Source organism: Pseudonaja textilis, chromosome 11 (assembly GCF_049901715.1).
Source record: "Pseudonaja textilis isolate UNSWEBS1 chromosome 11, rPseTex1.2, whole genome shotgun sequence".
NCBI lineage: Eukaryota > Metazoa > Chordata > Lepidosauria > Squamata > Elapidae > Pseudonaja > Pseudonaja textilis.
This window is the reverse complement of record NC_142000.1, coordinates 6,383,110-6,400,708: the sequence shown is the minus strand read 5'-3', so window position 1 is coordinate 6,400,708 and position 17,599 is coordinate 6,383,110. Positions and strand designations below refer to the sequence as shown.

General features: G+C 41.5%; 1 protein-coding gene across 4 annotated transcripts in view; it reads right to left on the bottom strand.

Moving 5' to 3' along the window:
* Nucleotides 1–15,601, bottom strand: part of ESRP2 (epithelial splicing regulatory protein 2) — a 67,578-nt gene extending 51,977 nt beyond the window's left edge. The window contains exons 1-3 of one of the 4 annotated variants that reach the window (XM_026714120.2): nt 15,303–15,601; nt 14,823–14,984; nt 13,617–13,745 (exon numbers count right to left, since the gene is read on the bottom strand). In XM_026714120.2, the coding sequence (XP_026569905.2) occupies nt 13,617–13,745; nt 14,823–14,984; nt 15,303–15,524 (513 nt within the window). In that variant the 5' untranslated portion in view covers nt 15,525–15,601. The remainder of the gene's footprint in view (nt 1–13,616; nt 13,746–14,822; nt 14,985–15,302) is intronic. The other 3 variants (XM_026714119.2, XM_087940540.1, XM_087940541.1) reach the window with 3 other exon arrangements.
* Between the last annotated feature and the right edge of the window lie 1,998 nt (nt 15,602–17,599).

The window sequence follows — 17,599 nt, the reverse complement described above, 5'->3', positions numbered from 1 at the left end:
GAAAGAGGCAAGTCAGGTAGAGACGGGGCCAAGCAAAAGATAAGCCTACAGAGCCCAATCAATTCTGGGGTTCCACATCACAGCCAAACAGTCTCAGTAGACCAGCCTCCATCTTTGGCTCCTCAATTGGAGATTTACCTTGTTTATTTATTTACCTCAGAGGTGATATTCAGCAGGTTCTGACCAGTTCTAGAGAACCGGTAGCGGAAAGTTTGAGTAGTTCGGAGAACCAGCAAACCCCACCTCTCACTGGCCCCACCAACCCCATCTATCCTCTGCCTCCCATTGAGTCCCAGCTGATCGGCTGGGTCTTCTTTGGTTGCCCTGCATAGGAGAAGGGAGCTGGAAAGCAGGTTAGTGGGGTAGGGAGGGAAGGGGGATTTTGCAGTATCCTTCTTCTGCCACACCCACCAAGCCACACCCACCTAGCCACCATGCCCACCAAGCCACGTGCCCACAGAACCAGTAGCACATTTTTTTTGAATCCCACTACTGATTTACCTTATTGATTTAAAAAACAATAACAAAACAGGAATGAAACACAAAGAGAATGATGATAGAATGACAGTCAAACAGAAAAAAACCCACACATATAGAAAGTTCACTTTAAAAGGTAAAAAAAATGCAACAAATAAAAAATCCAATATGATATAACAGTAAACAGTTACATGTTCTATTGATCTAATGCAAATTATATATTATTCAAGAACTTCTATATTTCTAATACACTTATATAACTAACACTCTCTTACTCAAGTGACTAGTATGTTTGGTATAAATGGGCGCCATGGTTAACATTCCATTAAATTGGTCCATAGAACACGGAATCCTAGGCTGGACCTGGAGATCTTCTAGTCCAACCCCTGCTGAAGGCAGCAGACTGTACGCCACTCCAGTCAAATACATCCCATTGATTGTGCAGACACAACTCTGCCTCTTTCCACCACTACCTTGCACCCAAAATCCTCACCTCTACCTACCGAACATTTCTCTGCACTTCATATCTTGTTGTCTGAGCGTCAAAAGGTAAGCACAGATGGATAACAATTTATACCTGGATAGAGCTACAAAGAAATCCCATTTTATGTACGCATGTAGATATGTATGTATGTATTTATTTCCTGCATTTATTACTTTTTCTTAATAACACAAGGTGGCAAACATACGAATAGAATAATAGAGTTCAAAGGGACCTTGTAGATCATCTAGTCCAACCCCCCCTGCCCAAGCGGGAGACCCTACGCCATTTCTGACAGATGGCAGTCCAGTCTCTTCTTGAAAGTTCCAGGGATGAAGCTCCCAAAACGTCTGAAGGCAAGCTATTTGATCCTCTTTCCTCAGGGTGGGATTCAAAATTTTTAACAACCGGTTCTGTGGGCGTGGCTTAGTTGGTGGGCATGGCTTGGTGGTCATGTGACTGGCTGGGTGTGGCCAACTCAACATCACTCACATCGAGGCACGCATCTTCTTGCCTGGCCTCTCATGCCTGTGGGGATGCTGCAACAGTCATAAGTGTGAAAAATGGTCATGTCACTTTTTTCAGTGCCATTGTAACTTTGAATGGTCACTCCACAAGCAAAGTACCAGCAAAGGAAGGGGAAAAAACTCCAGAGAAGTTCCAGAGACAGGAAGTATAGTCCTGCCAAGAATGTAATAAGGGTCAACAGAGAGGCAGTTTCTATAAGCAACACCAGAATGTTTCCTTCCTGCCTTCCTTACAGGATTAGGCCAGTAATTTCTTCTAACAACCGGGTCTCCGAACTGCTTGGAATGTTAACAACCGGTTCGAACTGGTAGAATCCCAGGTAGAATTCCTCCTCCTATTTTATTTATTAAAATCCCACCTTTAGTATCCTTATAAATAACTCAAGTCAGCGCACATACCCAACATACCTTCCTCCTCCTATTTTCCCTCACAACAACAACCCTATGAGATGGATTGGGCTGAGGAACAATGACTGGCCCCAAAATCACCAGACAGCTTTCATGGCTAAGGCGGGACTAGAACTCACAATCTTCTGGTGCACAAGTCAGCATCTTCACCACTAGACCAAACTGGTACTTTTGTTTTAAACAAAAATAAAAACAAAAGCAAAGCAAAACAAAAACAAACAACTCTTGGCAATAGATGCACAAGCTTTTATTCTTGCAAAAAAAAAATCAGAAGGCAAAAATCCAGAAACCTATGTAGATAGCAGAAATCAAGCTTGATAAAGCAATTTTTTTTTTAAATCAAAAAAAACCTTTTTCCTAAAGAAGCATCTGTTTATTTGAACCTCTTTCATTCAGGATACTTCATAAAACGGAAATCCACATCTTATTTTGAGAGCATAAAACAGTCGTGTTTTATATACTGAAACATCTTCTAAGATGGATCTGTCCTTACATCAACTCCTATTTTGAAACAGTGTTTTCAATTATCCATCAACAGACAAGAAAATCCTCAGAGGGGATTACAAGAACCGGGGAGAATTAGCTGACAACATTTAAATAAAATATACAAGCATCTTTGCACCCAGCTTGGAAATTCAACAAGATCTCTTAATAAACATAGATTCACTACAAAGCATTTCCAACGATGCCAAAATAGAGAACAGCCATTTTCTCTCACACTCTACTGTAGAGATTCTCAGTCCTCCAAATCATGGTTGTTTCAAAGGTGCTTTTTCAAGGAGGCAACGGGACTTTCTTGTTTTTTTTTTTCTTTTGTAGATGTTTCGCTTCCCATCCAAGAAGCTTCTTCAGCTCCGACAGGATAGTGGGGAGTGGAAGGATTTATGGAAAAATGGAAGGATTTTAAACCTCCCAAGTGCTTCAACCACCCTCTAAAAGGATGCAGATTAGCAGTTGTCTGCAAGGAATATAAATCCTTCCATTCTCCCACCATTCAGTCAGAGGTGAAGAAGCTTCTTAGATGAGAAGTGAAACATCTTCAAAAGGAAAAAACAAGGAAGTCCAGATCCTTCCTTGAAAAAGCACCAGTAGAGTCCTAGTCAGATGGTTGTCTGGACTCAGGGTGAAGACAAACAATGTAAGGCAACCAGCTTTGCACTGTCCTGCATAAATCAAACTGCCTTTACAATGAAGGCAACAATTTTTAATATTCCACATAAATCTGTCTTGTATGGTAAGACTATTCTAGTTATAACCTTCGTCTGTGTGACACCTTTTCAGGCGATCGCTGGATAATAGTAACTCCATACAGGTAGTCCTTAACTTACAACAGTCATTTATCAATTTTTTGACGTTGCATCGCCCTTGAAATGAATGACTTATCACCTTTCCCTGCACGGCCTTAGTCACATGATCAAAATTCATGCACTTAGCGACTGGCATGTATTTATTATACTGGCTGCAGCTCCCTGGAATTACGTGCTTTTCCATTTTCCACTTTCCCAGCCGGCTTCTGATAACTAAAGTCAATGCGAGGAGTGGGATTTGCTTAACCACCATTGAATCACTTAATAACTGTAGCAATTCACTTAACAACCATGCCTCCCCCCCCAAAAAAAGACTTAAATTCGGGCACAGTTCATTTAACTGCTGCCTAGCTTAGCAACGGGAATTCTGGTCGCAATTGTGACCTTAATGGAGTACCTGTACGATCTAATAAAAACAAAAAAATATACGTTTGCAAGCTTTCAAACGGTGCACTCAAATGGATACCTTTGCAGATCTAAATGTTTACAGTATTTCTGAAGGAGCAGCGTGTTTGCAGTGTGAAATATACAGTGTCACTCCCATTGTTCAGGTTAACTAATTCCACAAAAATCTGGCTTCCTTCACCAGGACAAAGAGCAATCGGCTAACATGTGCAAAGGGTGGGGCTCATTTTGACTGCTTTTCCTTAAGTCTGTTCAAGGTTTGCTCACCTGAACAACCTGGAGGTCCACTTCCCCTTTCTAAGCCCAAGTCTGCAGGACCAGACCTTGTAATTATACATGTCATTTCTCCCTCCAAAGTCATGCATTGTATATTTGGTCCTTTGTGGGAACCTGGCCAAGAACAATGTTTATGGAGATTTTCAGTCATCCAGGTCATGGTTATCCCAAAGGTGATTTCTTTTTTCTCCCACGGGGCAACTGGACTCAAGAAAGACCTGGCAAAGATCTCTTCCAAAAAGCACCCTTGGGACTTGCCAAGGATAGTAACATTGAAAAGTGTGAAGCCCTTGGTGCTCCCTGAGCTGGGTTGTTTTTGGATTTATTTATTTTTGCAAACCTTTCATTCATTCTCTAGCAGATAGCAAACACCACTCTCTTCTAGCCCTGAAGATGTTACCAAGTTTAGTAATGAAATGTCTGCAAGCAGGGGTGGGATTCAAATTTTTCAACAACCGGTTCTGTGGGCGTGGCTTAGGTGCTGGGCGTGGCTTGGTGGTCATGTGACTGGGTGGACATGGCTCGGTGGTCATGTTATTGGCTGGGCGTAGCCAACTCAACATCACTCACATCGAGGCACGCATCTCCACCTGGCCTCTCATGCCTGTGGGGATGCTGCAACAGTTGTAAGTGTGAAAAATGGTCATAAGTCACTTTTTTCAGTGCCATTGTAACTTTGAATGGTCACTCCACAAGCAAAGTACCAGCAAAGGAGGGGGAAAAAACTCCAGAGAAGTTCCAGAGACAGGAAGTGTAGTCCTGCCAAGAATGTAATAAGGGTCAACAGAGAGGCAGTTTCTATAAGCAACACCAGAATGTTTCCTTCCTGCCTTCCTTACAGGATTAGGCCAGTAATTTCTTCTAACAACCGGGTCTCCGAACTGCTTGGAATGTTAACAACCGGTTCGAACTGGTAGAATCCCAGGTAGAATTCCTCCTCCTATTTTATTTATTAAAATCCCACCTTTAGTATCCTTATAAATAACTCAAGTCAGCGCACATACCCAACATACCTTCCTCCTCCTATTTTCCCTCACAACAACAACCCTATGAGATGGATTGGGCTGAGGAACAATGACTGGCCCCAAAATCACCAGACAGCTTTCATGGCTAAGGCGGGACTAGAACTCACAATCTTCTGGTACACAAGTCAGCATCTTCACCACTAGACCAAACTGGTACTTTTGTTTTAAACAAAAATAAAAACAAAAGCAAAGCAAAACAAAACAAACAACTCTTGGCAATAGATGCACAAGCTTTTATTCTTGCAAAAAAAAAATCAGAAGGCAAAAATCCAGAAACCTATGTAGATAGCAGAAATCAAGCTTGATAAAGCAATTTTTTTTTAAATAAAAAAAAACCTTTTTCCTAAAGAAGCATCTGTTTATTTGAACCTCTTTCATTCAGGATACTTCATAAACGGAAATCCACATCTTATTTTGAGAGCATAAAACAGTCGTGTTTTATATACTGAAACATCTTCTAAGATGGATCTGTCCTTACATCAACTCCTATTTTGAAACAGTGTTTTCAATTATCCATCAACAGACAAGAAAATCCTCAGAGGGGATTACAAGAACCGGGGAGAATTAGCTGACAACATTTAAATAAAATATACAAGCATCTTTGCACCCAGCTTGGAAATTCAACAAGATCTCTTAATAAACATAGATTCACTACAAAGCATTTCCAACGATGCCAAAATAGAGAACAGCCATTTTCTCTCACACTCTACTGTAGAGATTCTCAGTCCTCCAAATCATGGTTGTTTCAAGGTGCTTTTTCAAGGAGGCAACGGGACTTTCTTGTTTTTTTTTTTTTTTGTAGATGTTTCGCTTCCCATCCAAGAAGCTTCTTCAGCTCCGACAGGATAGTGGGGAGTGGAAGGATTTATGGAAAAATGGAAGGATTTTAAACCTCCCAAGTGCTTCAACCACCCTCTAAAAGGATGCAGATTAGCAGTTGTCTGCAAGGAATATAAATCCTTCCATTCTCCCACCATTCAGTCAGAGGTGAAGAAGCTTCTTAGATGAGAAGTGAAACATCTTCAAAGGAAAAAACAAGGAAGTCCAGATCCTTCCTTGAAAAAGCACCAGTAGAGTCCTAGTCAGATGGTTGTCTGGACTCAGGGTGAAGACAAACAATGTAAGGCAACCAGCTTTGCACTGTCCTGCATAAATCAAACTGCCTTTACAATGAAGGCAACAATTTTTAATATTCCACATAAATCTGTCTTGTATGGTAAGACTATTCTAGTTATAACCTTCGTCTGTGTGACACCTTTTCAGGCGATCGCTGGATAATAGTAACTCCATACAGGTAGTCCTTAACTTACAACAGTCATTTATCAATTTTTGACGTTGCATCGCCCTTGAAATGAATGACTTATCACCTTTCCCTGCACGGCCTTAGTCACATGATCAAAATTCATGCACTTAGCGACTGGCATGTATTTATTATACTGGCTGCAGCTCCCTGGAATTACGTGCTTTTCCATTTTCCACTTTCCCAGCCGGCTTCTGATAACCAAAGTCAATGCGAGGAGTGGGATTTGCTTAACCACCATTGAATCACTTAATAACTGTAGCAATTCACTTAACAACCATGCCCCCCCCCCCAAAAAAAAAGACTTAAATTCGGGCACAGTTCATTTAACTGCTGCCTAGCTTAGCAACGGGAATTCTGGTTGCAATTGTGACCTTAATGGAGTACCTGTACGATCTAATAAAAACAAAAAAATATACGTTTGCAAGCTTTCAAACGGTGCACTCAAATGGATACCTTTGCAGATCTAAATGTTTACAGTATTTCTGAAGGAGCCGCGTGTTTGCAGTGTGAAGTATACAGTGTCACTCCCATGGTTCAGGTTAACTAATTCCACAAAAATCTGGCTTCCTTCACCAGGACAAAGAGCAATCGGCTAACATGTGCAAAGGGTGGGGCTCATTTTGACTGCTTTTCCTTAAGTCTGTTCAAGGTTTGCTCACCTGAACAACCTGGAGGTCCACTTTCCCTTTCTAAGCCCAAGTCTGCAGGACCAGACCTTGTAATTATGCATGTCATTTCTCCTTCCAAAGTCATGCATTGTATATTTGGTCCTTTGTGGGAACCTGGCCAAGAACAATGTTTATGGAGATTTTCAGCCATCCAGGTCATGGTTATCCCAAAGGTGATTTCTTTTTCTCCCAAGGGGCAACTGGACTCAAGAAAGACCTGGCAAAGATCTCTTCCAAAAAGCACCCTTGGGACTTGCCAAGGATAGTAACATTGACAAGTGTGGAGCCCTTGGTGCTCCCTGAGCTGGGTTGTTTTTGGATTTATTTATTTTTGCAAACCTTTCATTCATTCTCTAGCAGAAAGCAAACACCACTCTCTTCTAGCCCTGAAGATGTTACCAAGTTTAGTAATGAAATGTCTGCAAGCAGGGGTGGGATTCAAATTTTTCAACAGCCGGTTCTGTGGGCGTGGCTTAGGTGCTGGGCGTGGCTTGGTGGTCATGTGACTGGGTGGACATGGCTCGGTGGTCATGTTATTGGCTGGGCGTAGCCAACTCAACATCACTCACATCGAGGCACGCATCTCCACCTGGCCTCTCATGCCTGTGGGGATGCTGCAACAGTTGTAAGTGTGAAAAATGGTCATAAGTCACTTTTTTCAGTGCCATTGTAACTTTGAATGGTCACTCCACAAGCAAAGTACCAGCAAAGGAGGGGGAAAAAACTCCAGAGAAGTTCCAGAGACAGGAAGTGTAGTCCTGCCAAGAATGTAATAAGGGTCAACAGAGAGGCAGTTTCTATAAGCAACACCAGAATGTTTCCTTCCTGCCTTCCTTACAGGATTAGGCCAGTAATTTCTTCTAACAACCGGGTCTCCGAACTGTTTAGAATGTTAACAACCGGTTCTACCAAATAGGTCCAGACTGGTAGAATTCCACCCATCTGCAAGAAAACAACCAAATTCAGAGAACACCAAGGACTACATAGTTCAACTCTGAGCTACAAACATTATCTTCTGTCGATATTCCTGAAACCTGTCCTTACTTTAGCAGGCATAAGTATGCTAAACCAGCTAATTCTGCCCTACAGAACTGGCAAAACATCTCTTGAAATGGCCAAGAACCATTTGGTTTCTACCAGAAAACAGATGGCCTTGAGTCATCTTGCTATACATATCACGTTGTACCCAAAGATACAGACTAACAGAGTTGGAAGGGATCTTGTAGGTCATCTTGTCCAACCCCCCCATCCACCCAAGCAGGGCACCCTACACAATTTCTGACAGATGGTAGTCCATTCTCTTCTTGAAAGCTTCCAGCGATGAAGCTCCCACAATGATCGGATGATCAGAATTTAGTTTTGGCTTATCCTATTCCTGTGAATTCAGCAATCTGGTTTGAAAATCATGACTTATAGATGGAACAATTTGCCAAGCTAGCGGGCTTATTCAACAACCTATGTTTAAGAACTTAGATGTGTGAACTCAGTCACTATGAGCTTATAAAACAAGGGGCTAGAAAAGGCAAGCTTTTCAAAGACTGTTGTTAACCTTTGAAAGGGTTTTTTTTTTTAATGATTTACGGTTTGTGATTTTCATCATGCCTTAATTAGCTTATTCACTGGGGCTTCTTTGATACAGTACGGCTTGTTTTTAAAATCGTAGCTTAATTTAATTTGTGTACCCAGCCAACTGTGGCTTTTTCCATTATTCACGATTACAGCAGTCCGTGACTCGGTACAGCAAGCGACAGTGGGCAAACCTGCTAAGGGTGGCTAAACTTAAGTTGCAACTGGGGGATAACAGGGTGCTGTCTCATAAAAGTATCAGACGTAATTATGGTGAGTTGCTTGAGAAGTGTGACGGGGGAGGGGAGGGGAGACCAGAAGAAACGGCAAAGTGTATTTAAGCTGCTTCAGCTGTCTTTGGTTGCAAGAGGCAGGGCAAGATCTAACTTGCGGCCAGAATACTCATTTTGGAATAATTTCCAAACCACTAAAAACTCACTTGGCAATCTTAACTGGTTTTTCGTGAAGTTTATCCAACTGGAGAGTGAAAGAATAGAAATATATCATATCTAATGGCTCTGCTCCTCCCCACAGCTCAAAAATACACCAGCTTCCAGAGGCTTCTGTTCTCCTATAATTAAGGATGATTCAGCTCAGCACGGAGAAGAAAAAAAAACCAAGCAGCCTTGAAAGTACACGACAGTTTCAGCTCTATTTTTCAGGCAGATGCTTGTCAAAGAAAGAGCAACCTAGTAACCCGTTTTACCTCCTCAGCAAACACACCCACAGTGATTCAAAGGCGATACCAAAACAAAAACAAAACCCCAACCCACATTCAGCAAAGCTTTGCGATTACATTTATCTACTTTCAATTTTTTCCTCCGGTTTCCAACTCCAAGCTTGGAACAATACACAGGAAGAAAAAGGGTTAGGAAATATTTCCATTCACGTGTGATTTGAACTAAGTTAGCCAAGCTAAGCTAGCTATTCCTCGCGTTTATAATAACACATAGAAAAAGATCAACGTTGTGCGAAAGTAATCTTCACTGCTGTTAAAACCTGTAATATTAAATACATACTTTTCTTATCAAGTTTTTCTGATATTATACCAAATAAAAGCAACATGTTTCCCTATCATCTTTTCTGCAAGTACCGGAAAAATGAAGATATACTGCGAGATGAAGAGATAGTCAAGAAGATACTAGATTGTGCAGAAATGGATAGACTGATATTGAAAATTAAACAGAAAGAGGATGGAGAATATTATCATGGAGAATATTATCAAACATGGAATTTATTTTACCAGTGGTTGGAAAAAAGGGGTGGAGATTAAGAATGTGACCTGTATTGTTAAGCAAATTAAATACCCAGACAACACGATGTTTATTAAGCACTAAGAAATGTATTTAATAGAAAATCAATAACATAAAAAGAAAAAAAAGGAAAAGAGCAATGTTATCCTGCAAGGACACCAGAAAGAAAAGTACTGAATGTGTTCATACATTGCATGAAAGCCAAACCAGACAAATCACATGGTATTCTACCAAGTGTGCAATCCAACTTCCTAAAAATCAAGGCCAGCCTTCTTGAACCTGGGATCTCCGACATGGGAAAGATTTACTGGATTGGATTTGTACAGCTATCCATCTCATACGCGTGTATAATAAAACAATCCATTAAAATCATTAAAAGCAACCAATTTAAATTTTAAAAGGTGACTAAAAACAAGATGGTGGAAAAGCATACAAAAGAACATTCAATTTAACAGTAAAGGAGAATACTTGCAGCTCAGGGTTGAAATGAGGGGTCCACAGTGCTCCTTGAGGTTGGTTGTTTTCTTGTAGATGTTTCATTACCCAACTAGGTAACATCATCAGTGCTAGTCCTGATAGCAGTGATGATGTTGCCTAGTATGAATCAGGAAACACCTGCAAGAAGGCAGCCAAGCTCAGAGGACACCAAGGACCCCTCATATTCAATTGACTACCATATAACCATCTAGCCAACTTTACCATAACACGAGATTTCTAAGCCAGATGACAGAACCCTATTTTAAGGGCCAGATTAGCATCTCCACTATGCTTTTGGGGGATTGTGAGAAAATATCACCTAGCACTTCTGAATGGTGCTATCCAGTCCCCAAGACAAAGAGTAAAGTTATTATGTTAGCATAACTGCTGGACTATCACAGAGATGGCCTTGGTGGAACATATGGAGTTACCAACGTCTGTTTAGAAACATGAATGGGAAGAAGACATTTCAAACAGAATAGATACAGAATTACAGAATTGGAAGGGACCTTGGAGGTCTTCTAGTCTGCCCCCCTTTGCTCAATCAGGAGACCCTATACCCTTTCAAACAACTGGCTGTCCAATCTTTTCTTTAAAACCACCAGCGAAGGAGCACCCAACAAATTTTATAGACAAGCTCGGAGCACAAGATAGCAACCAACATGTCAGATTTCCAGGAAAACAGCAGAATAGGATCCCAATCTTGAAAACATACCCATTTCTCAACTTAACAATTATCTTGTATTTTTCCTACCAGTGTTCATTCAGTTTACCAAAAGAGAACTTGCTTTTGACTTTTTTTCCCCCCTTCAAAGTAGAAGAGTATTTCAGAGAAATTCTCCAAGAATAGAAGGCAGGAGATTTGCATCTATTGAATCCCTAAGTAGCCAGAGGGTCTTGGTTGTTTATTTATTTATTTATTTGGGGGCGGGGGGAGCAACCTTCTCTTCATTGATGAGAAATACCAAAGAACAAATTTCTCCCAGAAGCTTCTAAGCTAAGGTAAGATAGTATACATCTCAGCAAAAGCCTTTGAGAAAGTACTGGACAATTATTAGGCAAGTTGCCTTTCACAATTCAGACAACTGGTGAAAAAGAAGTAGATGAAGTATTTGATTGAGAATTTTGAAATCAATGCTCAACTCCAAGATTTGGGATTTTTTTTTTTGAGGGGAGTGCAATTACTCTTCCAAGCCTCACAGAATTTACAAAGCCAGATTTAAGCCCTGGAATTTGCTTTCAATGTCTGGAATCAGCTATTGATCAACAAGGAATACCGAAAGTTCTTGACCTAAAACCATTGATTTAATGATTGTTACAAGTTACAATGGCACTGAAAAAAGTGACTTGTGACTGTTTTTCACGCTTAACCACCATTGCAGCTTCCCCGTAGGCATGTGATCAGTGCTTGGCAACCAGCATGTACTTATGACGGTTTCACTGTCATGTGATCCCTTTTTGTGACCTTCTGTCAAGCAAAGCCAATGGGGAAGCCAGACTCACTTAACAACCATGTTACTAACTTAAGAACAGCAGAGGTTCACTTAATGTGGCAAGAAAAGTTGTAAAACAGGACAGCATTCATTTAACAACTGTCTTGCTTATCAGCAGACATTTTGGGCTCAGGTGTGGTCCTTAAATCGAGGACCACCTCAATCTGAGGTAGAAAACAAGTGGCTTTCTGTTTTGGATCCAATGGGATGGGATGTTTCCTTCTTTCTCCATTGTTGTTCAGAAATAGGAATCTTCTCATTCACCCACCCCCCAAAAGCAAAATCTATCACATCAGGGGGACCAAAATTTCCCCAAAGATAGGATGATTATCCTCAGGACAGATGCCGTCTCCAAAGGCTTTCGATCTGATTTCTCATGTTCAGTGTTATTGGAGGATGGAGATCACTTGTGAAGGAACGCACGGACGACCTTGAGGACTGTTGAAGGGATGTGAAGCAGCTGCTTAGTCTTGGGAAAATGGGAGGCGTGAACAAGAATTTCACAATAGCCTTGGCCTTGATTCAGTTTGGGTTTTGGCTTCTGAAATTCTGCAACTCTATGCCCCGTAAATAAGAGTAAAATTCAGGCTATCCACATGGTCTCTCTTTCCTAACCTGGCGTACTTGAAAGATTGGTATCATTAAAAAAGAGATTAAAGCAAATCAACACCATGTGTTGATCAACCAAATGTGTTGAATGTGTCAAATCAACAAAATGTGTTGAACTTAATTAAGCATTCCTTGTGTTTTTGCGGGGTATATCTTGCTGTGCTCTGGGCTCTTGGTTCAGAAAAAGTTGTTATAACTTTACTGTAGAATAGCACTCACCCTCCTCCCTGGCACTAGGGACTGGCTTGGAAGAACCACTGTCTTCCATGGACTGGGGACGGGATAGGCAGGAAGGAAGGGGTTGTTTTTGCATAGAACCTAGTTCCTGCACATGTGCAGATAGAAGTTTGCTCGGCCACCCATTGCCCATGTGGCCCAGTTCCTAACAGGCCATGGACCGGGACTGGCCCTAGGGGGTTGGACCTCTGCTGTAGAGGATGCTAAAGTTTTGTTCCACGTTTCAGAAGTTTTATTAAAATTCTCGAAAGTTTCCAAACCAAACAGCAACACACAACTTATCTAAAAACTCTCCAAGTGAATTCACACATGCAGATTCATCACTGTGTTCAACATTAATCCATATGGGTCCATAAATGGGTCAATGCGAACATGCCAACCAAAAGGTCCAGTCATAATTATGCTCAGCAAGGACTTAGGAGACATCCAGATTTTTAAAATAGCTCATACACTGGTTTACATTCATACATAATGCTAAGTCAGGATTTAAAAACAAAAACCAAAAAGAGATTCTCTGGACAAGTCATAAAGGTGTGGTTGACAGGTAACACAAAGAGAACTGATACATATCAGAGAGACACCAAAGAGACACCTCCCTAGGATGATGAAAGACCGGTTACAGGGTGGTGAACCAGTAATTTATAATGAAGGTGAGATGTTTTATCTATTGTCTTCACAGTTGCACCTTCTTACTATACCAACTTCCAACACTCATCGCTGGTCAATGAAACGCTATCAGCCGTGATCATTCCACACAACTAAATTCACCAATGTTGGATTTAACTACGTTTTACTGAATCAACTTTGGTTGGCTCCCTTCACAAAACCCTGGCTTAACTGCCATTCTGATCGGCTGCAAGTACCAAGATGGGCTTCGAAAGAAATAAAAGCAAAACGGCTTAGGCAAACCCAGCCACTCACAGGCCACCAACCATGTGGCTGCACACGTGGCAGATGGTGCCAGCCAGCCTTGGTTGCAGAATAAACACGCTTTACTTGGCAAGGGGTCGTTTGACAAAAAAATTTCAAAGCGAAAGCTTCTTGTTTGCTTGATTGCACCACTTGGAATCCTGCTCCCCTGCATTCAACAAGTTAAACCCTCACCTGTTGCAGAACGCGATCCAGAGGCTCCGCTTTGGCCAAGCTTTCGGGGGTTAACCCTGTCAGTTCTCGGCACGGCTCACTTAGCTCCAAATTGTCTGCCTTCACCAGGCATTTGTGCAGGGTCCCTACCTGAAAATGTTTAACAAAGAGGGCAGAGGGGAAGAAGGAGGGGGTAAGGGGACAAAAAAGAAAATTACAACTCGAGAAACTCGATGGAGCGACTTGTAAGAACAATGTGTATTTTAAAAAAAGGAGGTTAGAACCACAGCTGGCTCCATTGAAATTGGAAGGGATGGCTGGAGATGTAGTTGCTAATTTCACAAACTCCCCATCTCCGTTTCTCTCCTGACTTTGCCTTCAAGGAGATTCGCAGCCTCCCCATAAAAGTAGAGGTTATTTTTAAGAGACCCAGCTGCAATTCTTGCATCATTCTAGTGGAAGGGAGGGAAATAAAATTCAAGTGGATCCCATCAGAATGGACTCGATTGAGAAATCCCGGAGCAGGGGAGCCCTTGAACCGCCTCTCCTCTTGTTTTCTTTTCGAATTATTCGTTTGAAATTCACTTTGGAATGGGGGTTGGGAGGGCGAGGAAGAAAGTAAACATAGGGATTGGACCTAGTTCTTCTGGGTTTGCACGAAACAGGTTTTTCTCCTACTCCGGTATAATTCCCGTATCAAGCGACAGGTTTCCCAAGCAAACATGCAGGCCTGATTATTTCAAACACAGAAACACAAAAAGGTACATATCCAATATCCCAAACATGGTTAAAGGGGCCGTTTGGGTTTTCTTTTTACAAGAAGGAAGCGCCTTTTAGAGTCTCTTAAACATGAAAATGTTTCTATTGACTCAGAACGAGGGAAGGTGGGAAGATTTCATTCTTTTGTAATCTGGATTTGATTCTCCTGCTCAATTTCAAGGGAAATTTTTTGAGCTGAGCTTTTAATGAATTGTCCCAGTCCAAACTTAAATAGTTTCTCCCTGCTTTCTTCCAACCCACCATCCCTCCTCAAGCCAAGTTGGGGGAGGTGAGCCAAGCTCATTCCAGCCCTGGATATGTTTGCTCAGATATAGAAATCCCCCTCGGGTGGTTGAATGAGAGAGGAGACGGATCTCAGTTAAGCAGTTTCACCTCTCTTTCTTTTGTTTTTTTTCCTTTCTTTTTGCAAATCGCCCAACGGTGTAGGAAGAGTTTGGGAAGTCATACCTTCTTGCTGGGAAGATCCACAACTTGCCACACCAACAGAATTAGTTCCCTCTCATCGGACCCCAGCTTAGCCCCATTTCCACCAGCGGATGCCCCAAACAAGACCACCAAACAGTCACTGTGCGAAGAAGAAGCCGTCATGACCACAGAAGGGGGGAACAGCTACAATCAAAAGCAGAGGTAAAGGAGAGGGAGAAAAAAAAAAAGAAAAAGAAGGAAGAGAGAAGGAAGAGAGAAAAAAAGAACAAAATGTAAAAAAAAAAAAAAGGAGAAAGAGAGAAAGAGAAAAAAGTATAAAACAAGCCAAACACAAAAAACTTACAAATGAAGGGCACCCCCATTCCCCAAGTGATCAAAGGGAAGATATAAAAAGGTCAATCTCAGAAAAGCCAGAACTATGGGTAAAGGGAACAGGGTGAAGGTAGCTAAGATTCAAATAACATTTAATAAAAGGGGGGAAAAATCTGTTTGCTGTTGTACCTGTATTTGAGGTGAGTTCTGTCTCCCCAGCTCTAACTGGGGGATAAAATTTAACAGGCAGTCCGTTTGTCTCCCTCTGACATCATGGCAGGAACCCAGCCTAGGGTTTTTTTTTGTTTTTTTTAAAAAGAATCTTTTTTTTCCTCGCTCTCTTTTTCCTAAGTTACCTGCCCCTCGGTGGAAGCACATGACCTGAGTCAATTTCCCAACAGGCGAGGCCATTGGCCCTGCAGGAAAGGTAGAGGTGGAACCTGGAGCATAATCCACGCCCAGTTGAGTCTACCTGATTGGGTTTGTGTATGTTTGATTGGGGAGGGAGGGAGGGAGACAGATCAGGAGGGAAACTCCCTTTCTCAATTTTACTTTAATTTCAGGAAGTGCCTTAACCTGTTCTGGTTTTTTTTTTCTTTCTCCTCCAACACTCTCTCTCTCTCTCTCTCTCTCTCTCTCTCTCCTGTTTCAGGAGTCCTTTATCAGCAAGCAGAATGCAGTCTCCTTGCCACAATTCTGTCCAAAATGCACAAGGTGCCTCCCAGGACAGCTTCTTCCCAAAATTCCTGGTTCTAAATATATTGTGTTTGTCTACCCACCTGGTCACCTGCCCATGCAGTTCTTTGGATTTCAAGGAATACGGGCAAAACCGTTGAAGGGGAGAGCTGGTTTTAAAACTGTGGGGATTATAATCAGATCTTGCCTGGCATAAAACTCACACAAAATGAAACGAACCTGCCTGATGTGAGTCAAAAGCCCAATCTCAGAATTATAATTCAGTTCAGTGTGTGGAGGGTGAAGGATGTGTGTTTGTGTTTATTTTCATGGTCATGATATGTACCAAAGATGGTGTTTGATTTTGTTGTGCAATGTGCAATGACAATAAACTAAAACTAATAAGGCTAGTTCTCTGGGGTTATGGAGGAGCAAAACATTTTAGTTTGAAATAAAAGCAGTGTTTTTCACACTTGACAACTTTAAGATATGTGGACTTCAACTCCCAGAATTCTGGAAGTTGAAGTCTACGCATCTTAAAGTTGCCAAGTTTGGAAAATAGGGTTCTAAAGAACTGAACAAATGCAGGCAGCTCACCAGTTTCTATGAAAACCCATTGGCTATTTAAATTTCCATTCCATTTTTTAATAATCCCAGCAGAGAAATTGCCTTTATTAAAAGCAACTGTACTACATGACCCATTCTCAACAGAGCTCTATCTATTTAGACTTGCATTTATTTTCCTTGGATGGACAACCAACCACCTTAGGGGGAAAATAATTTATATTTTAATGCAGGATATCCAGACAAATCCCCCTACCTCTAGATATGATTATTGAGATCAGATTCTAGAATTAATAGGTATTGAAAGAAAGCACCTGGGTGAAACATTTTAAAACAGCCTCCAGTAACTGCTTTGAAGAGATGCAAACAACTACAACGTCATCTTTAACAAAACTTATTTAGTGACCATTCAGAGTTATAACCGGGCTGAACTAGTAGGATTTATAAGTCCTCTTAGTTGTGATTGTTGCAGCATCCACAGCATGATTGTGATTTGGGCACTTCCATCAATTAGAGGTGCTCCTCGATTTACAACCATAATTGAGCCAAATTTTTTTTGCTGCACAACAAGATAGTTATTAAGTGAATTCTGCCCCATTTTACCACCTTCCTTGCCACCGTTGTTAAGTGAATCACTGCAGTTGTTAAGTTAATAACACAGTTCTAAAGTGACTTTGACTTTGCTGGTCAGACGGTCACAAAAGGAGATCATGTGACCCCAGGACACTGCAACCGTCATAAATATGAGTCAGTTGCCAAGCGCCTGAATTCTGATCACATGCCCATAGGGATGCTGCAATGGTCATAAGTGTGAAGAAAACAGCCATAACTCACTTTTTCCAGTGTCATTGTAACTATGACTGGTCACTAAATATAAATCAAGGACTATCTGTATGACTTTGCAGAAATTTGTAACTTTCCTTGCCAGCTTCCTACAAACAAAAGGGAAACCTGCATGGAAGGTGGCAAATTGGGGTCATGTGATGTTCTCACTTAATGACTATGTGTAAATTTGCTTGACGATGACAACCAAGACTGCTGGAATTGCCATTGCCAACGGGGACAGGGAGGTGAAGTTGCGCTTAATGACTGAGCCTCTTAAGCGACAGAATTTCTGGTCCCAAGTATCATTGTTAAGTGAGGGCTATTTGTACTATCCCACACAACCCACAATCCCCAAAAAACATTCTCAGAGTCCAATTTGAAGCATTGAAGAGCCATGGTGGCGCAGTGGTTAGAATGCAATA